This window comes from Lupinus angustifolius, chromosome LG05 (assembly GCF_001865875.1).
Source record: "Lupinus angustifolius cultivar Tanjil chromosome LG05, LupAngTanjil_v1.0, whole genome shotgun sequence".
Lineage (NCBI taxonomy): Eukaryota > Viridiplantae > Streptophyta > Magnoliopsida > Fabales > Fabaceae > Lupinus > Lupinus angustifolius.
In genome coordinates, this window is record NC_032013.1 from 3,608,582 (window position 1) to 3,635,298 (window position 26,717).

Below are 26,717 nucleotides of genomic sequence, written 5' to 3' on the forward strand. Positions count from 1 at the left end.
AAGTTGCTTAGAAGTGTTTCAAAGTTTTCCAAAGAGCATTATTACTTGGTATACATAAAGAGTTGATTGGATTGCAAGTTATACTACTTTCATACTTGTAAAGGCAATCTGTCATTGTTGTACATTCTTCAAGATACTTTCTTTCACGGGGTGTGAAAAGAAAGGGGATTAGAATCACTTGGAAATGTGTTTTCCAAGAGTGAATAAGGATTAGGGAGTGTGTAAGGTATTTAGAAATCTCGGGGTGAGATATTGTAATTAGAATTATGACGAAATCTCTTGTGCTGCAAGAGTACTGAATGTAGCCTTCGGTGGACTAGAAGGTGAACCAATATAAAAATCATTGTGTATTCTCTTCTCCCTTATTTCTTTCATTTTATCTTGATTATTTTTCTGCATATATTTTCCGCTGCACGTTAACTCTTGATTTTGCAGAAAAAGTGGCTATAATTTTTAAGCCAACTAATTCACTCCATCTTAGTTGCAACCTCGTTCTTATAGACCTCAGGTATAAATAGTCACTATACCACTGAGTCGCTACCATTAAGCTACAAAAGGCTCCCCTTTATGGGTAATAAAATACTGCATGGAGTATTTAAGCTTATGGGTGACACGCTCAGTATATTCATAGGTTTGAGAGGTCGCATGTCAGAATTAGGATGTTACATATACATTCTTTCATACTTCTTGATTCATCAAGAAGATTTCTTTAATGGTTCTTACCATTTTAACGGTAATTTAACTCATAGTCCAAGTATTATATTTGGTTAGTTACTAAAATCACATTTTTAAGGAGAAGGTGGCTTGTTAATCTGTGTGAGATTTGAGCATATAATTGGAGGCCACATATAGCCAAGTTCTATTTATATATTTGGTGGATCTTTTTGTCCAGCATGTTTTATTATAAAACTTTTATTTCAAAACCAAAAAACTAAAAATCAGTCAGAACAGGGTCTAAGTTTATAAACTTGAATGGGATCACCTGTCCCAAAATCAGTATGTCCTCATGTCCCAAGCCAATAGGATTTTTCCAAGTAATGCACATATGTTACTTTTAGTTTTTAAATTTTTCTTTTTTAATGAAGTGTCAATTTTTTATTGGACCGGGACAGAAAAATGGACAGGAATGGGGACAGGTGATCTGTATCCTATAAACTTAGTATCATGTTTATTATAGATGAAGTTGTTTACCCATCAAATATTCATTTAACCAATCCATAATTTCAGCTTCATAAATAAGTTTATTTAGTGATAATTCTCTGATGCGTTGCCATACACACCTATAACAATGGGGTTTCCTTGGAATATAATATAATGGTTGACGAGAAAAAATGATTACCATTTCACTTATGCTTCAAAACATGTTACTTGAAAAAATGAACCATATTCCAAAAATATAATGGTCAAAACTCAGAAGTTAGTGTATGTCCACTATTTTCGTTAGTTTTCCCAAAAATAACATTAGAGAAAAGAAACATTCATAGCACAAAGGTAAGAATTTGATCCACTTGCACAGACCAAAAACAGAAAAGAAAGTGGAAAACCATACTCTCCCCATATTTTATGCCATCTCAGGACCAGAGGGCAGTGCCTCATAACCATCATGGTGCTGCTTCACAGTATCTTTTCCAACCGGAATGCATTTGAGTATAACAGCTATAGGCATGCTGACTGCTCCGATCAACACACTTAGTAACCACATTTGCCAGTTTAGAGGTACCGTGCTTGCAAAGGTTCCGAGGAACTCAACTATGACTACTTGAAATGCCACTGTGGAGAAAATTACTGAGAAAAATACCTTGCTGTCAAACATTCCTTTGAATATGTTTATCTTCTCGATTTCTCGGCTGTTTATCTCGTTGAACACCTGGAAAAAGAAGAAATATGTTTATCTTCTCAATTTCGCACCTGTTTATCTCATCGAATTATTTACTACATTATTTAAGGCACAAATATGGATCATAGAGGCTAACAGGAACAGCAAAGGTATAGAACAAGTTCAAATATTTCAAGCTATAAGAACATGTCACACTTGAACTTTTAATGAGGTTTCAACTTGGTTATTTTATCATCCATCCAGACAAGAAGAGGAGGTCGAGTTGTTCACACACTACCCAAAAAGATTAATTATAGTAATTATAATAAAAATTCAAAGATATTTTTTATAACTGAAACATTATTCTGGAAAATTTTGGAATCTTTGATATATGCTCAACTTTCCAAAACATCATGTAGTTTCTTTCAGGAGTCAACAATTTACTAGCCTATTACAAGAAATCAAGTTTGGTGTTTTTAAGGGTGCATGAGGTACTTTACCTGGCAAAATACAAAGGAGTTGAATATTATAGTGTTGAGTACTTTAGTTGCATCCGAACCAGTAATTCTCAGAAGCTTTTTTCCATCAAAAGTGAGAAGCCCAAGGACAATTAGTTGATATAAACTTTGACCAAAGATATTCCTCCACATGGGTTTGGTGATAAAACTTGTTTTCCTTCCAACTGGGGTTCTTTTCATAAGTCCATCATTTGGAGGCTCAGTGGCCAGAGCCAATGCACCAAGAGTGTCCATAATCAAGTTGACCCAAAGCAACTGAACAGCTGTGAGTGGAGCAGATCCTGAAAATAAAGAGAAAAAAGGTATTATCTCTGTCCCAAAATACAGATTCAACAACACTTCAATGGAAAAACATGTAAATCAACAAACCAATGATGCATGCAGAAACAAAGTTAATAACCAAAGCAACAACATTGACTGTTAACTGAAACTGCACAAATTTTTGAATGTTTATGTATATTGCCCGTCCCCATTTGGCTACATTGACAATAGTGCTGAAGTTATCATCCAGTATAATGACATCGGCATTTTCTTTGGCTACCTGTAAAAGGTATAGTTTCAAAAGAAACATAGTATTAGAACTTGATAACATCACACATGGATTAATATAAAAATATACCAAAACATGCAGAACAAGTCTAAAAGAACATGATAAAGTGCTGCCTTTGAGCCTTAGCTGAAGCAGAGGTTCTTTTGGGAATTGCTTGATTCTAGGACCGAATTGAATTGCAGCAAGGCCAATTTGAATACTACGACCGTCCCATACCTAATGACCGACTTCCTTTGTAACAAACATACGAGCACGAGAAAGACGGAGGGGATATGGAAATGGATGGCGAGCTTCAAAGTTCAATTTTTCTTTATATGAGAGGGGGAATAATTGGTTCATCAAATAAAATAACCTATTGCAATCAGGTGGAAAACTTCAGAAGGTATAAATGATTAAAAAGAGATTATTATTGTCCAAGGAATCAATGTTTATGGATTGAAGAGAGTATGTGACAGATGACAAATGACTGCAGTTTTAGTTTTTCCATACTGCTTCCTGAATAGAGATAATAACAGACTTGTTTATTGTTCAGTCTCATCTACCAATTTATGGATAAAATCTAGCTCTGCCACTCTAAACAGAAGAGGGGAGGAGGTACAAGCGTGAATGGAAAAGTATAAAGAATTGGGCAAAATATTGTATAACTAGAACATAAGATAACATTAACATTTCATGCCTTGAACAAAATGCCGGGGAACTTTATTAAACCAGTCCAGTGGACTGCTACCAATACCATCAGACTTAATCATAGTAAACAATTAATAGACACACCTCGGTTCCAGCTATGCCCATGGCAAGCCCAATGTCTGCCTCATGCAGTGCAGGAGCATCATTGGTTCCATCACCAGTAACAGCTACAACCTCACCAAACATATTCCTCAAATGGGTTACTAAGGTATGCTTGTCAAGCGGTAAGGATCGTGCCATTACCTGAAACCATATTAACCACATAAGAAAGACATTTCAAATGAAAATTGGAAGTCACGGAACTTACAATGAGATCACAACCTGAATTCGTGGTACAATTTCCTTCAGTTGCTCTGGAGACAAGTTACGAAACTCTGGTCCTTCGATGGCTATACCATCCTCAGTAAGTATACCACATTCCTTAGCTATAGCCTTAGCTGTATTTATGTTATCACCAGTGACCATGCGGACAGTTATTCCAGCTGCCAAACAAGTCTCAACAGCTTCCTTAACCCCCGGGCGCACAGGATCCTTGATACCCACAATGGCAATCAGGGTATAGCCATCATCAGGGATACTGGTTTCTCCTTCGGTTTCATTTATATCTTTGACAGCCAAACAAAGAGTTCTCAATGCTTCAGAGGCAAATTCATTTATAACATCGGAGACATTTTGTGCCTGCTCTTCAGGAAGATCAACAGCATTTCCATTACAATCAATAATTTTGTCACACATTTTTAATATTATTTCTGATGCACCTTTGCAGAAAGCCCGGACCCCACCATCAGGAAGACCCACAAGCACAGACATCTTCTTCCGGACTGAATTGAAAGGCTCAACCTTTAATATCTTATAGGCTTTACGCTCTGCGTTAAAATCACCGCCTGAAAGCAAGCCATATTCCAATAATGCTGATTCTGTTGGTGTTCCCAATATTGTGTTCTTTCCATCTTTATCCTTGACTACTTCTGAAGAAGTATTTTGAAATATAGCCTGCCAAAGGATACTTATAACTTCTTCAGGTATCTCTGCTTTCAGTTTGTCTGCACTCTCATTACCGGTCATCTCCATCGCCTTATCACATATCCAAATTTTATTAACCACCATATGGTTAGTGGTCAATGTTCCTGTCTTATCTGTGCAAATGCAAGTAGCCGAACCCATCGTCTCGCATGCAGAAAGATGCCTCACAAGTGCCCTGTCATTCATTAATTTTTTCATAGCAAAAGCAAGACTGAGTGTCACAGCCAGTGGTAATCCTTCAGGAATTGCAACAACTATTATGGTTACAGCAATAGAAAAGTAATTCAGCAGCTTCATTGCATCATTTGAAGACCAACTGGAAAAGTCACCATGAGTTGCCTTTTCAATCACAAACCTTACTGTCAACACCAAAAATGTCAGCACAGCGAAGGCCAAACCAATTTTACCAATGATCGTAGCAACTCCCTGCAATTTCACCTGCAATGGAGTCTCATCCTCTCCTCCCTCATTTAGAGTTTCCATTAACTTTCCCCATTCAGTCCTCATGCCAACAGTTGTAACTATCATCTTCCCTTGACCATCTTGCACTTTGGTTCCTGAAAGAAGAAAAGGTCTTCGTTCATCGATATCAACCGGTTCGCTCTCACCAGTCAAACTTGATTCATCAATTAGCAATGAGTATCCTGATATAAAAATCCCATCAGCTGGAACTTGATCCCCAGTAGACAAATGAACAATATCACCCACTATTAGATCATAAATTGAGATCTTCTGTCTTTTCCCATTCCTGGTAACATGAACAAATATCTTTTTCTTCTCTTTGTCCAAATCCTTGAACTGCAGTGATTGCTGATAGTCACTGGTAGCTGTTACAACAACTACCAAGAATACACTAAGTATGATTCCCAGACCATCATACACACCACTTGGCCATCCTTCGGTCGGAATCCCGATACCTATAGAAACTATAGCACAAACTATGAGAATAATAAGTGTCAAGTCTTGCAGTGCTTCCCAAACAAACATGAGGAAAGATTTCGAAGGTTTCTCTGTATAACGGTTGAGTCCATAAATCTGTTGCCTATTATGTATACTGTCTTGATTGACACCTTCCTCCACTGATACTGAGAGTTTATTTGCAATTTCTTCAACTCCACCAATGTTTGTATAGTTCTTGTAGTCATGGCTGGAGATAAGTGTGGCAATATCATCTGGATCAATACCAAACCCGGCTTCTCTCGTATTTTCTGATGTCTTGAATTCAACTGGACCAACAGCTGCATGAGAAAACCAAATGATCTAAGAAAGCACATAAAGAGAAAGTGACTAGTTTTAAAATAGTGATAAGTTTGAACACCATACCATTAGTAAAATGTTCTACTGCCTTTTGAACATACACAGCCACCCGAATTTTTCTTAGTTGATGCTGTAGGAAAGATATAATGGTCAAAATGGAAATGACATATTTACAATATATATCTCAAAATGATTGCATAGTGAATAACATTGCATCTAGTAGTAGTTGTGGAAGATCAAAACCAAAATCAATGGGACATAGGCAACCATATTAATACAATCTAAACACATGAGCAGAGCACAAACAAGTATCTCACCTCTTATGTCACTTCTTGAAATTGGTTAAGAATGTTTACAATTATTTAATTTCAATAACTAATAAGTTAATATGTTTTTGACCTACCACAAAAGATGGTACAAGGAGTGAAACAATTTTATGGTGGTACAAAGATGTTCTTGTCAGATATGTATCAAATACAAATTTTCCAATTTCAAATTCAATGAGATTTTCCACACAATCTGACTAGTTATATGATAAATCAATGAATACATTCATATCTAAACTAAAAGTAAATAAATTAGTCGATGTTAAATATATATTGGGGTTTTTAAGTGTATATCATAGGGTAAGTTGATATTAGAAATTGATAATATTTATTGATGCACGTGAATTTTATAAAAAAATTAGTAATCAATGTCAACTTACCTTAAATAATTAAAATGTGCCCCACTTTAGGAAAAGTCTTATATATTCATCAAATGGCTTCATGAGGACACTAGTGCCCCAATCTTATCGAAGTAAACTGATCCAAAATTCAAAGATTACTATGTTATCTATTATGGATAAAAAATTACTATTTCCTCTCTAATTTTATTCCATAATTGGCCGTTGTTATCTCCAAACTTTTGTAATTGCTGCTCATTTAATCAAATTAAACATACCAATAAGTGTTGTTAAATTTCTTGATTTTTTAGAAGACACTATAACATTACTTACCTTCCAAGGTCTCCTTGAAAAGTTCAAGATTTATTTTTTCACATTAATCAACAAAGAGCAAGATTTATTTATTATAAATGAAATATAAAAAATGTAAAGTGCCTTATAAAAATGAACACCAAAGCCTTCCATATAGTGCATTATAATAAGCATCAGATGAGGGAATTATTTTTTCCTCGTTCAATAATGAGGAGGATATCATTTCTATGAAATTGGACTTATTCTCTAATTTCGAAATTTCATGACTTTCAAGTTTCGACCAATTTAAAATATGATTAACCAATCTTGAACCCATTGGAGCAATATTAATCTCGTGGGCAATTGACAAATAATTATAAAATCACTAAATCTGAATTTGATCGAGATTATAGTCATGTTTCACATATTTGTTGAAACTCGTCAAAGTCGCTAAATCCAGCTGAGTTCCTTGTGTTTCAATTCTCTAACTTCGCATTTATTGACTTTGGTGACTTTATATATTATTTGGAAATGCAAAGTCAACAATAGGATAATTCAAGATTAGACAGTCCAAACTAAGTTTCCTTAAAGCATAAGACTCCTTTATTTTATGTATAAATATATATATATATATATATATATATATATTAAATTTATAGACTCCTTATATTTTACAGTTTCCACAAATATTTCTCAAGGAATATTAATGTATATAAAATATAAGTCATTATAGTAACAGTTATATTTAAAAAATATCGAATAATAAGGAATAATCAATTTACATTAATGTAAAATTTAACAATCATATGTAGTATATTAGTATTAAGGTTAAATTTTGTAAAATAATATATGTCTAATCTTTCTTCTGTTATGTTTCATAAATAATAGTGATAACATGGAAAACTAGTTCTCCAAAATAATTATTTTTTAGAATATTTTAAAATATTATAGTAATGATATATAGAAACCTAGATCTTAAATTGATAACATTTAATTTTATTTAAATCTCTAAATTATTTTTCTGAAAGTAAAAAAGGGTGATGTAAACCGTTTATATATTATTTTGAAACTCATTAGTAATTCTCCAATTTTAAAATATATAAATTCTTAAATTTCCGCTTCTATTTTTTTGCATGGATATATGATAATTTCATCAAATTTAATCCGTTCCTCAGCAGACAAATTTATATCCAAATGTCTATAGTAAAAACGTTAATAGTTAAAAATTTAATATTATTAATAAATAAAACAGTGTTTAATAAATATAGTTAATGAAAAATAAATATAATTATATAAAAAGTTTAATATAGAATCCCACGGCTTTTGCAGTAGTCCTAATAATTATACTAATTAAAAGTACAAATATAAATCCACGCACATGCCACTCACAACTGCACATGAGGAAATTGGGCACCACAACAAGAAATTCAGCTGCAACGCTGATTTAAAAACTTGAAGAAGTTCTTTTTAATTTTTTTTAAAAAAAAAACTGTTATAAATTCGGGAATCGATTCACTCCTTTATAAAAGATATTGGTAAAATTTGACGCCAAACATGAGCGAAAAAATGCATAGTTCAAACATTCATATTTAATCACTATTAAATATTTTACGCTCAAAGTTTCATATTTATATATTACTTTTAGAGAGAATTATGCATTATACACTATCATTGTATTATGAATTTTTATATATTATTATTGGCATTACCTATTATTCATTTTAATCATTATTAACTATACAAAAAAAATATATATATATAGACACTTGCAATGCATAGAGTTAAAAAAAAAAGCTTAATAAGACACTTGCAGTACAAAAACTTTTTCCATATATAGTACGGACTACGGACTACTTTTTAAGAGGTACTGCTATGGAATCTTTTAAATGTTTCATTCATATTATTATTTATTAATTAATCGTCATTTTAATTTTCGCCATTTCTAAAAGTTATAACGACCTTTCAGATCTCCACCCTACTTTTGTGCATCATAAAAATAAAATTGAGATAAAAATGATCTTATTTAAGAAATATGTTTACTATAAACTGTATTTCTATATTAGGAATATAATTCATGATATCATAAAATGAAAACAAAAACTTTCCTTCTTTTTACTGCTCTATAACTAAGCTTGTTATTAGACAGACACTTTTAATTTCAAACAGAAAAGTTCAATTTTTAGAGGGAGAGGGGCAAATACAGATCTTGAAAGAGAATAAATTTATTACTAAAAGATGAGCTTTAATAATAAAAAATAAATTTTAACTTAAAAATCTCAACCTTAACAAAGTGTTCAACTTTCACATCTCTACTATTTCAAGAAAAGCTTACCTTTATCTTGTTTTACCTTTTCATGTTACTTTTTCTCTGTTTTCCTTTTGTTTCTATCATCATGAGATCCATAAAAACAGGAAAGAAAATGAAAGCATAAATTTAATCGAGAAATTGAATTGAAACCTGTATTTTCTTCTTCTCCTCCTCAGCTTGAACACGTTTAACTAGATCCGCAACATGACGAAACCTTCTCCGTGGATTCTTAACCAATCGTACGGCTAATCTCCATCTACTCAAAGCTTCAACGGTATGATTCTTATGCTCATCCAATTCAAAATCCTTCAAATACTTTTCCATCTTTGAGAAGAATCAGATCTGAGATATTTTGTGATGTTAAGTAATAGCTTTCAAGTGGAGTGAGAGAGAGAGGGAGCACATTCAAAACGGCAATTGCGGAGAAGATAGGTCGTGTCGTTTTATGGCGCGTAATAATAATAAGATAATAAAGGAATGTTGACCCCTAAGGTTGAAACTTGAAAGTGGAAACTAACGTGGTTTTTAATATAATAATATATATAATAAACGCATCAGGTTTTGTTTTCATCTTTGCAAATCTAATCTTCCGCGGACAAGTAGTGTGATGTTCGTTTTTTTAATAATAATAATAACGGGTCCAGTGAGTAAGGAATTAACTTTTATCATTGAAGAGGTCAATAAATATTTAAATACATTTACATACAGCTGACCAGGATTCGATTATACCCACACATCTAGTTTGTCTCCATCTTCATCAAATCTCAATATAATTGAGTATTATATATGAAGTTGAGTTTGGGTTCCAAAATTAGAACTATTCAATATTTATAACTATTACTGAACAAATATGATTTAAATCGACTTGTCCCTTACTCAAATCTTTTATTATTATTTTAAAAATTAAAATTTGTCTCTTTAGCATATTGCATGCAGCTTCATAATCATTAGACTTTACCGCTTCTAATTATTTTGTGTTTAAAGATGTGAAAACTTAATGTTGTGTATAGGTGACAAAATCTATTGGATCAAGAATATTTCGGTCTATTTTTGTATAAAATTTATTTGTTCTGTGGTTGGAACCTTATCATTTGTTTAAGGGTATTATAGAATTTTTCTTTGAGGATTTGGTGAAAGAAAGAGAGTGGATTTTTATATGGTGTTGTCATTGCTATCAGCAACTCGATGCTTGATATTGTTGTATGACGGTTTCTGATTTCCATCTAAATATATTGGTGGTTCTGTGAATTTTGTTTAAGGAAAATGTTAACTAAAGCATATTAATAAATATTTTATCATGTTTATATTGTTGATTTTTTATTTTGTACTTCTATCTACTGTATAGTTGGCTAATACAATGCATTTGGATAAACTCAAATGTGTAGAAGACTCTCCTTCATGCAATTTTAGTGTAGATAGATGAATAAATAACAAATATAAGTTATTTGCTCTTTTTAAGTTATTTTTGAAGACTTTTAAAGGATGACTAAAATCATGTTATATGTTCTTTAAGAAGTGATCAAAAGAATATCCCTCATACTATTTTTATAATACTTTTACGTACTTTAGTTAGACTTATAATGTGTATGTTTGACTATATAATATGCTTGATTTCTTCAAATTGGATGCTTTAACAATTTATCATTTTAAAATGTTGACCCTTTAACAATTTATCATTCTACTATTTCTACTCACTTAGAACTAAGATAGAGCAACTCGTGCGAATGCGCAAGTAAACCTTAATATTTCACAGCTTTAGATTAACAAAGAAAACTTGGAGTTTAATATTTCTCATAAGATAATCATCAATAACTTTTAGATTAATAATTTACTCCTTTATTATTTACATTTATTCATGCAAAATAGATTTTCGTCCATATGTGTGCACGAGTCTCCTACTATTAAGATAATAAAGAATGTTAACCCATAAGGTTGAAAGTGGAAACTAATGTGGTTTTTAATATTTATAATATATATATATATAATCAGGTTTGTCATTAGGTTTAGGACCTACATGCTGGCTAAATAGGCTGAGAACTGCTGGGAGTTCACTCAACGCCAGATGGAGCACGAACAACAAGTTGTCAACTGGACAACTTTCAAGGATAAGTTTCTACATAAATACTTTGTGAAGGACATGAAGACTAAGAAAGAAATGGAATTCCTGCGTCTGCAGCAGGGGAACATGTTAGTTGGGGAGTATGCTTTTGTGTTTGAGGATTTGGCAAGGTATGCCCCACATTACAATCAAGTGGGTAATGAAAGGTCCAAGTGTGCCAAGTTTGAAGAAGGATTGAGGCACAACTTGAAGGTGATGTTTGCTCACCAACAAATACCAGATTTTCCAACTCTAGTCAACAAATGCAGAATCTACGAGGAGAGTGTGAAGGCAAGGAATGCCGCACTCAAGAATTCTATTCCTCAGGGAAATTCCTATGGACCCCGAAGGAATTTGGGTCAGAGTCGTGGAAGGGGAAAGCCTTTCCACCACAACAAGAAACCATATGGATTTCCATATGGAAATCAATAGAAATTATTCCGATCAAACAACAACAATTACAACAACAACAAAAACCAAGGTTTTCAAGCTGTGAACTTCGGCAACAACTCACCACCTTGGTGCTAGAAGTGCAAAAGAAAACATTTTGGTGCCAACTGCCCTATTTGCTATCACTGCAACCAACCGGGACACATCAAGCCGGTGTGCCCTAAGCTGAAGAAGGAAGGATTGAATGATGTTCGGGCGGCCCTACCTCAGGCCAAAGGAAAGGTATTCACCATGAGCGGAGCTGAGATCAAGGAGGATGAAGATCTCATTCAAGGTACATGTCTTGTTAATGAGATTTCCTTATTTGTACTGTTTGATTCGGGTGCGACTCATTCATTTATATCTCGTGATGTTGTTAACCGATTAGAATTGCCTATAGTTCCCTTACATATGATTTAGTTGTGTTAACACCCACAAACGAACCTTTCATAGTCTCAACTGTATGTTCACAATGCCCCATAGTATTAGATAATAGAACTTTCCTAGTAGACCTGATATGTCTACCCTTATCCCAATTAGATATAATCTTATGAATGGATTGGCTATCCAATAACCACGTTCTTTTGTACTGTTTTAACAAAATGGTAGTCTTTAGCAACCCTAAAGACCCAATAAAACCTTGTTATGAAACCAAAAGCACAATTGTCAATCAAATGGATAAGTTCTTGAAGGAGGGAGCCCAAGTGTTCATGATGTTAACATCGCTAGAGAAGAAAGAAGGAGGAGAAATTCAAAGTATACCAATGGTTCGGGACTTCTCTAAAGTCTTTCTGGACGATATTCCTAGTTTACAGCCAATAAAGGAGATGGAGTTCGCTATTGATTTGGTTCCTGGAATTGGACCAATCTCTATAGCTCCCTATAGGATGGCACCGTTAGAGTTGATAGAAAAGTACTCTTTGGAGAGACTGACGGAGTTGTACATTAAAGAAATAGTCTGATTGCATGGTATTCCTATAAATATCATCTCGAATAGAGACCCGCACTTCACCTCAAAGTTTTGGAATGGTTTACAAACAACTTTGGGAACCAAGTTGAGTATGAGTTCAGCCTGCCATCCGCAGACTGATGGTTAATCAGAAAGGACTATTCAATCATTGGAGGATATTCTCAGAGCTTGTGTATTGGAGAATTAAGGAAGTTGGGCTGACTATCTACATTTAATCGAGTTCACCTACAACAATAGTTTTCACTATAGTATCAGCATAGCGCCATATGAAGCTCTCTATGGTAGAAAGTGTAGAACACCCCTATGTTGGTTTGAGGCAGGAGAGAATCTAGTATTAGGACCCGATGTAGTTCAATAGACGATGGAGAAAATAAGGATGATAAGGGAGATAGAAGAGTTATTATGACAGAAGAAGGAGCCCCTGAGTTTTGAAGAAGGAGATCATGTATTTATGGGGGTGGTTCCAACAACTGGCATTGGCAGAGTGCTGAAATCCCATAAGCTTACCCCTATGTTCATAGGACCATACCAAATCAATAAAAAAATCGAACTAGTAGCTTATCAAATAGCCTTGTCACATTTGTTGTGTCAAACCTACATATTGTCTTCCATGTGTCTCAACTTATAAAATACATTAGTGAATCGTCCCATGTTATTGAACCCGACTCAATTCAGTTCAAGGATAATCTCATTTTCGAGATTTTACCGTTGAGAATTGCCGATCGGAGTGTGAAGACTCTGCGAGGCAAAGAAATCGCCTTAGTTAAGGTAATTTGAAGACAGACGAATGGAGAAGATGCTACTTGGGAGGTTGAAAGTGGCATGAAGGAATCATTCCCCCATTTGTTTTCTTAAAAGGTATGATTAATTTTCGAGGACGAAAATTTTATAAGTTGGGGATAATTGTAACACCGTGTTTTTCAGAGCACTTTTAATTCAATAATTAGTATTAATGGATTAATTATAGAAATTAATCAGTAATGTTTTAGGCTAAACCTCAGTTTAGTTTTAGTCTTGTATTATGATTTTCTTGCTTTCTCTATTTTTTCAACATTTTTGGAGAATAAATGTTTCCGAGACTATTTCGGGTCGTTTTATCGAGTTTTCGCCCAGTTTTTGAGTTCCATAACTCGGAATCGAATTCCGATTACGCCATTGGCTTTGAAAAACTATTTCTAGTCAAAATAGACACCAAGTTTGTCTGTAACTCATCTCTAGATATTTTTCACCTCGAAATTCAAGTTTCGACGTTTCGGGCAAATGTCCTAAATAGAGAGATTTTATATTTCTGGACGAAATTATCCGAAAACGTTCAGACACGATGTTTATCGGGAAATTACATCATACCAATAAAGTTGGAAATCATCATTTCATGAGTCACTAACTTGTTACATAAGTAATGCAAAAGCTTCCAAAAGCCCCTAAATCACTCAACAAATCCTCTCACTCCACCACCATTAGACACATTACCTATGTTAGTCTAAATCTACTTACTTTGCATTAAATTTTCTGAAGCCACAAATGCCTCAAAAATGGATGTGCCCTCGCTTGAGCGAGAGGGCTCCATACAGACATGCCTTCTTTTTAAATCGTCTGAACGTTAACTCTCATATATACGAGAGTCTAATGGCATGTTTGCCATCAAGACGTTATAAAGGTTAATAAATATATGAAATTCTTGAAAGTAATAAAATTAAGGAATTGTTTTGTTAAAGGCGAGGCCCGAGGGTGTGATATTATGCCATGCAGCAAGATCGTCCAGGATAATTCAGAGATGGTTCGTAGTGGTGCCGAAATTATTCTCTTTTTGTTTATATGTTAAGATCGGGACCCACTAGAAGCATTCCCGATGGGAGATGTCTTGGGATGGGAAGATCACTATAAAAGATGGATTAAAAGACATAATTTGCTAATTTCGGTTATGGTGCATATCCATGGTAAAAAATGAAGTAGTGGAGAGGAAATGTACGGGAGACGAATGAGCCCCGAGATGTTGAGAGGGACGGCGTTGATGGTAGTGATTCGTCAGCAAAGTCTTGAGGGAGAATCTAGGTGAGACGAGTTCCATGTATTCATGGATAAGGTATTCTGTTGGATCAGACAGTGCTCACAATGCAAACTAGACAATCTCTGACAACCCCTCTTTGCAATCAGGATCGATGATATGGATGCCCAGAAAGTGTTTGATACGACACCGTCCTGAAATGGACAGTTCTGTTGGAACAGATCGATCATATATCCTTGCGATAAATAATTTTGGTGGGATCAAATTGGCTTGTTATGGGAACTGTACTCTCGGTTATTTCCGAATAGTTAATGGGAGGATAAAGGAGTAAGGATGGTGGACTCATGCATCATATTGCATACATGATATTCTTCGATATTGATTCTAAATTCTCGAGTTTTATACTTCATTCATCGGTATTATATGCTTGTATGATCACATGCTATATATGTACTTGTGTGTTATCTTGGTGTATTATTCTGTGTAATTCCACGACGTCGATGATAAGTTTTTCATAGATGTTTTACTCCCTCTCTTTTCTTCTCGTGTATTTGTATGCATGTTCAGATGGACCCATCAGCACTGATCCGAGGATATCGCTTCACTATGTCCCAAGAGGGGACATGGAGTGTTGAGGGTAATCGACACACTTACGCAGGTCCTTGCGACCTAGAGCTGGATTGGGTTAGCAATGGATCAGTTCTGCGTCTTCCACCTTACTACGCAGTTCGGGAGGCATCATTCACTTTGCCCGACCGAAGACCTACAACCGCTAGACTTTCTATATCGGCTGAAGCTCGAGGCGTACCAGAAGTTGTTAGGACCTGGCCCCAAACATGATTCTCATCTTCATGATCGCGCCAAGCGAGACATACGGGGCCATGCCAAGGTGGTACACCCCGGACCCCTCGATGGATTGGGGAGCGGATGAAGTGGAGGAGGAGGAAGACAACGGCGACTGTGTAGAGCTTATCTGCATAGAGGATCCAGTTGAGGTCATTGAGATCTCTTCTGACTCGGAGGTGGAGGAAGACCCTAGCGAGGCTTCCAATGCACCTCCGGTTTAGGAGGTTTCTCTTTCATTTTGTTGTGATAGGAACCTGTGTGAGGTACGTTTTGTAATGCCAATGCCCCATGATTATTTTCTTTGTATTTTCAGTTTTTTTATTTGTGGCGATGGTTAGATTTCGCCCTGTAAACAATTCTGTATTTATTCAAGAATTTTATGAATGAGAAGTATTCAAAAAAGAATTGTGTTCATTTAATTATCCTCAATGTATTAAGAATTTTACTTCTGCAAAGTTTGAAAATGTGACGTCTTGAAAATGGAATAAGGTAAAAGTGAAAATGATTTGTAAGTTATAGGTTACATAAAAAAAAGGAAAGAAGAATTTACTCATTTTTCTAAGAGATTAAATATATTAAATATGAAATGATTTTCAGGACGTTACATACCTATCCATTGAATATGAATATAATATTTATTTATTATAATTTTATAGGTTTATATATAATTAGTACATGATCTAGTGTTCACATGTATTATATAAATTTAAGAATTAATGATAATTAAATATGAATAGTGAATATTTCAGTAACAATATAAAAATTATTATTTTATTTTAACGATATAAAAAACTCTTACATTATAATTTTATCTATTTTTTATCTTATATTAATATTGTAGCTTATGGATTATATCAGAGAGCTGCAAATTCATTAATCTTAGTTACAAATGAAAAGTTCTGAAACATTACCCAACATTTATAGTGCAATTCATTAATATTAGTTAGGGACGAAAAGTTCTGAAACATACCCAACCTTTATAGTTCACTGTACGACCATTTAATTGATGCATTCTATTATGAAAAAAAAAACATTTATTCTTAACAAGTTGGATATCAAGAATGGTAATGGAAAGAGAGAGTTGAGAAATGAAATTCCCTAGAGGAAACAAAGAGAGGAATGTATAAGGAAGAAGAAACAGAGAAAAAACATTTTTAATATTGAAATTGATATTAAAACAAATTTACTAAAATAATTTTGACACTATTTTTAATACAAATTGCTAACTCAGTCCGTAATAAAATCAAGTGGGCCCATGTTAGCAAGTTTGATTTATTTGGTTGTAAACCAATTTATTGAATTGAATAATAAAAATAATAATTTAAATTTCCAATAATTATATAATTGGTTCGGTTCATTTACAATCCTCAAAAATTATAAGTAATGTCATCATTCAACAAGATTAGTGACTAGAAGAGAAACATGAGTTATCCTATAATATGTGCTATATTATATACTATAAGTTAAGATTAGTTAAAAAAATATATTTAAGTTAAAAATTTAATTATTAAATATTTTTTGACCAATCACAACTCATAGCAAATGAAATGACATAAATTGTGAATTAAAAGATGTGCTACCAGCAAACAATCACATATACAAAGATGAAATAGTGCTTTGTGGAATAATCACGGTCTTGGTAGAAAGGAAGGTGAGTTACATGATAGTATACATTTTTTAGAATAATGTATTTCCTCATATGAAGAGATAATTTATTTCCTCTAGCCAATAAAAATGTGACATGTGTGCTATTTTATTTATTTTTTAAAATATTTTTATAGAAAATGATAAAACATGACACATGTCATAATTTTTGGTTGCATAGTTTGTGTTTGATGGGGCACCAGTAATGCTAGAGGGCATTCAGCAATATGAGAATGTTAACTCTAAACATGTGGGGACATGCTTCCAATACCTGTAAATTCTTAAGGCGCGATAACTTTATATTTTATATTTGACAATGCACGGGGTCCTTCTATAGAATGTTATTAAATGATTAGTAGAACGAAATTAATAGCACTAAGTGAAACATGTATGACTAAATATGATAGGCGGATATACAATCAACAACACTTATTTCACTTAATTGTATGACTTAAAGATTCAGCAACGCTCAACGAAGTAAAAAATGTTGCTTCTCACATACTCAATAGTGCTTGTTTCAGTGAGCGCAGTTGAAAATCATAGGTTCAACAACACTTATTTTAGTAAGTCTTGTTAAATCTTTGCAAATCAAAAAACACAACCTCGCATACTGTTCATTCATTTAGACGCTGAAACACAGAAAATTCGCACAACACTCTCCTTTCCACAAAACATTCACATGACACTTACATTCCCACAATACTCACCTTGTCATAACATTCATTAGTTCAACTCATCTTCCCACAACCAAAAGTGAAGATATCAAAATTCAAAAGTGAGTATTGTTCTTTTTGTTAATTTTCCTTTTTTTTAACATACATGTGTTTTTGCTTTTTTGTATCTATAACTATTGCTCACTATAGATGAGTTATATTATAATTTACACTCATTATAATTTTTTGTCAATATTCGTTTTTATGGTTTAAAAGTTATCTATTATTGTTAATGGGTCAAGACGAAGTTTTCTTTGTTGATAAAAATGAATGAATGTCAATCAATTAGCAAATGAATATAAGGATGAAGTGAAATCATTTATAAGGTTTGCTAATGAACATATTGAAAAAGAAAAAGTACTTCATATGTTGTATATTTAGTAGCCCATGCTTTTTTTTTTTTTTTAATGTTTTGGCAGTAACTTTAAGTTCTATAGAAGAAATTTTGAAGATTATAACAAATATATATTAATATTTCTTTATAATGTGATTTTTTTTGGTGAGATCTTTATAATGTGATTAACTTTATAAAGAGAACATGAAAACTGTTTTCAATGTAAATTGACATATGCCAATTGATAGAAAATATAACACAACATGCTATCCTGGTCTAGAGGAATATAACTTCTCATTGTTTGCTCTATATGAACAAATTGTAATTGAGTGCTTTATTACATCCACTAGTAAGTCCTCTTATTTCTGCCTAATAACATCCACTACACGCTTGTCTTGCTTTATGATTGGGAATAGTTATTTGCACATAGTTCTGCATATATTTGGACTATGGGTCTATAAGTTTAACATATTTATTATAGATAGTGATTGGTCAAGAAGACAAATATAACAACCCTTGTTCAAAATGTTGGACTAGACTGCGACCGGGGGGCCTCCATCTACCGGGGAGTTCCATTGTTACATGGGTACGGGAAGAGTGAAGAGTCACAAGTGAGACACCACGTCTTGAACCAAAACCTTAAGGCATTAGTTCCATGGGTCTTTCCTTCTTATAAAGGCTTTCACTCCTCCCCGCATATCCAATGTGGGACTTCACACTTGAATAAACCCAACACAAAAAAACATGCTAGATTTACTATTTATGATAACACTTTATTGAGTAAGTGTATGATATATATATATATATAGTCATGCTATAACGTTTATTTCAAGAAACTTTGTTGTTTTTAAAGACTTTATAATGTTGTTGAATCTAATCTCATATTGATCCATGTAGAGGTTGTTTTTGTTGGCTAAGGGCCATCTTCTGTCTAGAGCCAAAATTGAAGTTCTTGAGGGACAATGTGGTAGTGTCTCTTTGAAAGTTTGTAGTGTTTTGATGGTGGACAAGCCAGTTTCTTTTCCTTCCCATTCTACTGTGAGTTTTATTTTTATTTAGCAGCTACACGTGTAAGGTCACTGTAGTTACCGGCAAAACAAACTTGTGTCATTGTCAACTAATAAGGATCATTTGTCCAATTATATCCAGTCTTTTTAATTAATCATTTTTCAAATGTTATTTTATATTTTTTAAAATATATTTTTAATTAAGTATCACTTTTTCATTGGACGAAATGATCTTTGTTCCATTGTCAACTATCTATTTATGGGCAACGGCGTAATCATAAATAAGTATAACTGAAATAATTTGGCAGTTGAGAAGTGATACAGTTTTCTCTTATTAATTTCTCAGAATTCGGCGTATCTATATAGTGTTTTAAAAGTTTGTTTCCTTTTTCTTTACATGTTCGCTTTTGCTAAGTGTGGCACATCTTAATATAGTGGGATTGTTGAGGAGAAAGGAAAGTTGTGGTAATGATAGTTATATTTAGATTGGCATGAAGATGTGGACCCTTGATATGTAAGGCTTTTGTAGGACCTTTCTTGGGATGGTTCTACTCACAATTGAAGTTCCTTGAGATGATTGATCACTTTGAATGGTTGGTGTGCATAAATAGGGGTAGGTTGGTGGGAATTTGTATACCCACTTTCTAGTTAGGAAAAAGGGACTAGATTTGATGTTGTAACTAGCATTATACTCACATGTTGATATGGTTGTTTCATATTAGTTTGGTTGAAGTCAAATTATTACAATACAAATTCATAAAATAAAAAATCACAAATCGAAATGATAAAATTGATTGACATGTAGAAGGTTATTGGTGGAAGCAAAAATTTATCTAAAAAGTTAAACATGAGAAAGTTATGAGAAAGTAGACAAAACGTTAATTTATGATAAAATGTAAAATAAGTGACTGATGGGAGACAAAAATGTAAGAAAAGTTTTATATATGAGTTCTTCAGTTTGTGGAAAATTTACATATGAAAAATTAAACATGAAGAAGTTGTGAGAAAGATAGACAAAATGTTAACTTGTAACAAAAAAATAAAATGCAAAATAATTACACATTTGCAAAATAAGTCCTTAATTCCGCTTAGCCAAAAACCTAGGAGATTTTGTCTCACATAAAAAAGTACCTGCTCAAAATTCAATTCTATTTTCTATTGATTAAAGATGCATACATGCATATAAGCAAACTTAAGGCCACAAATTTTAGTAGTCATAACTCCTCATCAGTGGCAACTTTGAAGTTTATGATTAATCATCCACAAATAGTGGTATGAAGAGTTGAAACTTTCTACATTGTCATGGATTTACTAATCTTCTAGATCCGCCATGGATTCTGGACATGACATGAGTTGTGATGTGTCACATGGGTCGTGTTTGAGGACACGACTTGGTCGTGTTAGCGTGTTAGCTCCTGTTCTTTCGGCTCAACTTTGGTACTTAAGGCATGGTCGTGTCTCAAATCTCAATATACTAGCAGACCATATATCATTTTAATCGCTCCAAACCTTTTTTTCATTCAATCCAATTGCCTCCTTAGACACGTTTGGGCATCAACCGGTATTTTATTCTTCGTTTGATGCTCCGTTGGACTTGTATTTTAGCCCAACTCTTTATTCTTCTTCTCTTGGGCTTGTTTTCTCCTCATTTTGGTAACATCCATGTTTAACCCAGACTAAAAGAATAGAATATAAAAGCTATAAAATAAATTATTTACATAATAAAATGCATGCTAATTATGATATAAGTATGTTAGTATTTCAAACCTATATGTATTTTATTATGTGGAACTACGTTTGAAGGTGCAATTTTAGTTAACTATTTTTCAAACAATACTTTATAAATAATTTCTTTAATGGAGATCAATGTTATTACAACGGATTTGAACACTTAAATATGATAAAGTTTTGTATAAGATTTAAGTGACTAAACCGTTTGTAATATCACATGACGTCATATATAATTTTGAGCTCCTTGAAATTACATAAATCACCTCTCCCTTTTCTACACTTATATAAATCTCCCTAATTATATATATATATATATATATATATATATATAAATTTGACTATTCTTGTAGGAGATATAAATGCAATTTTTTAAACAAAAAAATGTGATAAATATAATTAAGTTAAACAAAATATGATACATTATGGAGATAAGTCCAAATAGCATATGAGTCAATATTTCTTCATTATTTTTGGTTCATTACAATATAGTATAAGAGTTATTTAAATAATATCTTCTTATGCATTTTGTAATGAAACAAAAATAATGAAGAAACATTGACACTTACACTATTTGAAGTGTCTCCACAATATACCATATTTTATTAACTTATTTACACTCATCAGTTTTTTATGTTTAAAAGATTATACATATTTCTCGTATTGAGGTAGTTAGTGGAATATATGTATACAAATAGATGTGATTTGTGTAGGTATAAATAAAAAAGATAGGAGTGATTTGTGTAATTTCAAAAAAAAAACTCAGGAGTGTTACTCTAATTATTTATAAGTATAAAATTATATATGATTAACAATTATGTATAATTAGATTGAAGGTAATCTCTTTTTCATTTTTTGGATTAAAATGAAATAAAACGTTCTCTGTTTTTATTTATTTTAAGTGAACCAAGCTTCACAAGTTATTTTGGGTTAAGTCAATGTAATATGGTGGTCGGTGGAACCAATTTTTTTACGGTTCAACCCTTTTCCCTTAAAAATGTGAACCAAGAATGTTTGCAAGACATGTCAGCATACAGAGCATATGGTGAGAGATAAAAAACCAATTACAAATCATGGTAACTAATCTTGTGAGGGAAAAAAATAATTTTTAGAGATAATATTCACTTTGATCCTTATAAATTTTCGAACATACTAATTTGATTCTTGAAAAAATACAAATCCAAATTAGTGCTCATAAATTACGAATGTGGCAAAAATAGTCACCATTAAGGATCATAAAAATGCTAAAAAATTAATTTGACTCACATTTAATATCTGAGAATACAATTTTAGATTTTTAAATTTATTAGATGATAAAATTGATGAACACAACAAAGTTTAGGAATCAAAATAATATTTACTTTAACTTATAATAAGTTATCACATATTCCATAAAGTGACAACCTAGTTTGGTCTGATCCACTATCAATTTAAGCAAAAATAAAACTAGGTAAGACTTGAGATTTTGTCAAAATAAATATTATATTATTCTTTCTCATCTTTTAGAAAAGCAAAATCTATTTTTTTTGTACCACTGGATGGGACTCTTGTATATTGATGTGATTATGTCGTATACAAAGGTGAAATATATGCTTACATGTTGTTGTGATAGCCTGATAGCTATTAGTTGGGTGTCATATCTAAGTGTTCAAATAATTGGATTGTTCAGAAAATACATCCAATTAAAACAGAAAACAAATGAACTTAAGCTAGTATTAAATGTTGCAATATCACAATAAAACAAACCAACCCCTTCGCAAATGCCATTACTCCCCATACAACTTTTGTAATGCTAGGTTGGTCTAAGTGGATTAACCAGCATGAGCATGTTGCTAGAGGCACTCCATTCTAATAAATCTGCATGTGCATGAGCTCTAGCCCCAATATCCCATGAGCCTTGGAATAGTTCAGGAAACCCTATCTCAACAATTGTTCCATGCTCGACTCTTTCCTCGAATCCTCACTATTGGACCTGTCTGGACTAAGGAGCCTCCAACTAACAAAGAGTTTCATTATTATTGAGATATAAGAAGAGTGAAAAGTTATAAGTGATACACCATTTCTTGAACAAAAATCTTAAGATAATAATTCCATGAACTTTTTCTATTTATAACATCTTTCACTCATCTCTTCCTATCTAATGCGGTACTTCACACTTGAATATACCTAACACTAACAGTTATAGCTTTGAGAGGCTGATAATAGAACAAACTCACGATAATTATATGGATTTAATTCTATTTCAATTCTTGATTTTTTTTAATAAAAATCACAACACTTAAGAGACCTATAAACGCAAATCTTTATAACAGATATAGAAAATGGATAAGAAAACTTATTATTAATTTATTTTAGTAGCTAAATATGTATTCTGGAAAACTTAAACAAATGATGACTAGAGATAGAAATTCTGCCATGTCCAATTCAGTGCCATCCCATACTATCTAGTGATATGAGCAATAAAAGAATTTATTTCCACACTAGAAACACCACCTTCATCCATGGACCTAAGAACATCATCTTTCAGGTTAATTGCCCTTTGTCTCATCTCTACACCTTCATTTGTTTCCATTAACCTTCTCACAGCTTTCTCAACATCTGGTGCAGTCACCAACTCATTCCTTTGAGCCCAATCCCTTATAGCAAAGCCAATCTTCAACACATGTGTTATCAAAACACTGTTCCTAGGTTGGTCAGAGTGCATAGGCCATGCTACTACTGGCACCCCCATGGTTATGGTCTCTATACAAGAGTTCCATCCACAATGACTCATAAATCCTCCTGTTGAAGGATGGTTTAGGATATCCAACTGGGGTGCCCAATCTCTCACAACTAGGCCCAAGCCTTCAACTCTCTCTTCATACCCATTTGGAAGCTCATGTCTTCTAACACCATCTTCATCAAATATGTCTCCTTTATCAGCATCTCTTATCACCCATATGAATTTTTGCTTGCTTTGTTCCAATCCTATTGCAATCTCTTTGATTTGTTCTCCTGTCATGACTGTTGATGTCCCAAAAGATACATAAATAACTGAATTTGAGTCTTGTGTATCAAGCCACTTTAAGCTATAGTGTCTTTCTTTTGAGTTTCCCGTCTCAATTGTTAAAGGGTTGAAGGGCCCTAGAGCCCAATTCTTCTGCCCACCAGTCATGAGGTCTATCAAATCCAAATATGGACCATCAATTGCTCTTGCTGTGTTGTAGATGTTTCCAACATTGAAATTAGACAATTCAACTTGTGTAGTCATAAAATCAATGAATTCAGTTGTGAAACATCCTTCAAGAGATGGCACTTCTGGTATAAATATTGGGTTTTCTTGTGGAGGTTTTTCCAGTGTATCCAAATAAAACATAGAAATGGTAAATGCACATGTGCTTTGAAAAATGTAATTCTCAGCATTTGATATATGTTGCAAATCTTGCACAACATATGTCATCATAGAGTCAGATATGACAACCACCTTTCTAGCAGTGGAAGAAAGGGATTGAATAAGTGCTGCTACAGGCTCACGAAGATGTGTGGAAGCCACTAATGAAGGAGTAATATGAGATGGGAATTTGGATTCACCATTAGGGTTTGGAGTAGGTGAAGCAAAAGGAGGAACTTGTAAGTCATGGAAATGGATGTTAGAAATGGAGTTTGGGTTCCAACCTTGAACACGAACTTTGGCTTGAAGGTTGTGTTTAGCAGTGCAAACATAATGGACAGGGATATTGTGTGACAAGATTAGACGTGAAAGGTGCATAAGCTGGTTCAGATGACCTTGTGCTGGTAAGGGTACCAACACCACCACGGTTTGGTGAAAGTTGTTTTGGCTATTGCTTTGGTCATCACAAACCATTGATGAGATTTGGTTGCTAGAAGCCATTATTGAAGTTTGGTACCAGGTTTTTGTTTGTTATATAGGCTAAAATTCAATTTTGTTACTCAAGTTTTACAATTGTGGTTTTTTTATTTGTGATTTTAGTCCTGCAATTCAAGTAAATATGAAAACAAATAGTAATTCATTAACTTTCTATCCAAATCATTAACATTTTTTCTATGTCTCATTTTACTCACATATTTATTTAATTTTGATTGATTGATTATTTACAAATTTTACATTGTTAATTAATTTTTTATTATAAATGTCTAATTCTAATTAATATAATAATATGGCGATGAATTTTGCACAATTAAAAATATTATGAAATAAAAGTATAGTTTTAATTCTTGGTATCACGGATAACACATATAATGTTATATTTGATAAAATTTATCTCATATTCGACATTTAATTCTAGAGAATATTATTGTACAATTGTGGATAATGCTTAAAATATCATGTTTTCATGTTTGACCATCTCATATCTCTTTGGATATGATCAATGATAAGGATAAAAAAGTAAAAAAAAAATAGAGGAAAAAATCATGTAATAAATGCTTTTTTTTTGTCGAAGGTGACAAAGCACCCCGAAATGAATTTATTAGAGAGCAAAGAGGTTGCATGTTAGCAAACCTATAGGAAGGCAAGAAATATCTATTCCTATTGAGAGCCTCAACTATAAAGTTAGGAGGAACATTCCAACTAATAAAAGATTTAGAGGATATTGCATAATTCAATAAACCATCGGCACATTGATTGCCCTCTCTGAAATAAATGCTTTTAAAATTACTTATTTTTTCAAAATGAAAATATGAAGAAGTTTTATCAATGGAAATGCTCACTTCAATTCATATCTTTTGTTATTTAAGATTAATGCATACATATTAAGAAATCATTTAAAAATCAATGTAGAGTAATTTTTTATTCATAAATATATAGATATAAAATGAAATTGTATATTAAGTAAAAAACATATTTCTTTCCTAAGAGATATATTAAAAACAGATAAAATATCTATTTTTTATTAAATTAATACATAGACATTAAAAAATCATTCAAAGATCAATAGTGAGTAATTTGTTGACTCTCACATATACATATATATATATATATATATTTGAACAAATTTTTTTAATTTTATATTACAATTTCTAAAATAATTTTTAATGAAAATGATGTCACACTACTTCATTTTTAGTTTTATTTATTTATTTTAATAAAAAAGATGTCACATTTTATTACTTTTTATTTTATTTTGATTGATTTTTTAAAACTTAAATAAAACCAATGGTGAGTTTCTAGAACCTCCCCCTTTATTATTTATTTTATTTTCGAAATTAAATGCATCTATACTTTTTGGAAAAAATATTTTAATGTTAAAAAATGGTATGAGACTTTTATGGGCCTAATAAAATTGGATATTCATTGATATTTTGAATTCTGTTTTTCATATATCTCTTAGGAAATAAATATGTTTTTTAGTTAATATACAATCTCATTTTACACACACACATATATATATATATATATATATATATATATATATATATATATATATATATATATATATATATATATATATATATATATATATATATATATATATATATATATATATATATATATATGTGTGTGTGTAAAATGAGATTGTATATTAACTAAAAAACATATTTATTTCCTAAGAGATATATGAAAAACAGAATTCAAAATATCAATGAATATCCAATTTTATTAGGCCCATAAAAGTCTCATACCATTTTTTAACATTAAAATATTTTTTCCAAAAAGTATAGATGCATTTAATTTCGAAAATAAAATAAATAATAAAGGGGGAGGTTCTAGAAACTCACCATTGGTTTTATTTAAGTTTTAAAAAATCAATCAAAATAAAATAAAAAGTAATAAAATGTGACATCTTTTTTATTAAAATAAATAAATAAAACTAAAAATGAAGTAGTGTG

The 26,717-nt window shown here is 32.3% G+C and overlaps 2 protein-coding genes across 3 annotated transcripts; both read right to left on the bottom strand.

Annotated features, from left to right (window-relative positions):
* Window positions 1,351-9,595, bottom strand: LOC109347512 (calcium-transporting ATPase 4, plasma membrane-type-like). Of its 2 annotated transcripts, XM_019587410.1 has the most exons (8): window positions 9,265-9,595; window positions 5,918-5,981; window positions 3,893-5,832; window positions 3,656-3,814; window positions 2,704-2,875; window positions 2,317-2,615; window positions 1,554-1,867; window positions 1,351-1,512 (listed from the first exon to the last, which is right to left on the bottom strand). In XM_019587410.1, exons 1-7 carry the CDS (start codon window positions 9,436-9,438, stop codon window positions 1,562-1,564), a joined length of 3,114 nt encoding a protein of 1,037 aa, XP_019442955.1. In that variant the 5' UTR covers window positions 9,439-9,595; the 3' UTR covers window positions 1,351-1,512; window positions 1,554-1,561. The 2 variants fall into 2 exon arrangements, with proteins under 2 accessions (XP_019442955.1, XP_019442954.1); XM_019587409.1 differs by having other exon boundaries at window positions 1,351-1,867.
* Window positions 23,301-24,815, bottom strand: LOC109347513 (zeatin O-glucosyltransferase-like). Its single transcript, XM_019587411.1, has one exon. It carries the CDS (start codon window positions 24,757-24,759, stop codon window positions 23,329-23,331), a length of 1,431 nt encoding a protein of 476 aa, XP_019442956.1. The 5' UTR covers window positions 24,760-24,815; the 3' UTR covers window positions 23,301-23,328.

Bases quoted from the DNA above. Each gene is read 5' to 3' on its own strand.
- LOC109347512 (XM_019587410.1), bottom strand. From the start codon at position 9,438: ATGGAAAAGTATTTGAAGGATTTTGAATTGGATGAGCATAAGAATCAT. The intron at 5,833-5,917 runs GTATGGTGTTCA...TTTCTCATGCAG, and splicing joins AGTAGAACATTTTACTAATG to CTGTTGGTCCAGTTGAATTC. The intron at 2,876-3,655 runs GTGTGTCTATTA...TACCTTTTACAG, and splicing joins TGGGCATAGCTGGAACCGAG to GTAGCCAAAGAAAATGCCGA.
- LOC109347513 (XM_019587411.1), bottom strand. From the start codon at position 24,759: ATGGCTTCTAGCAACCAAATCTCATCAATGGTTTGTGATGACCAAAGC.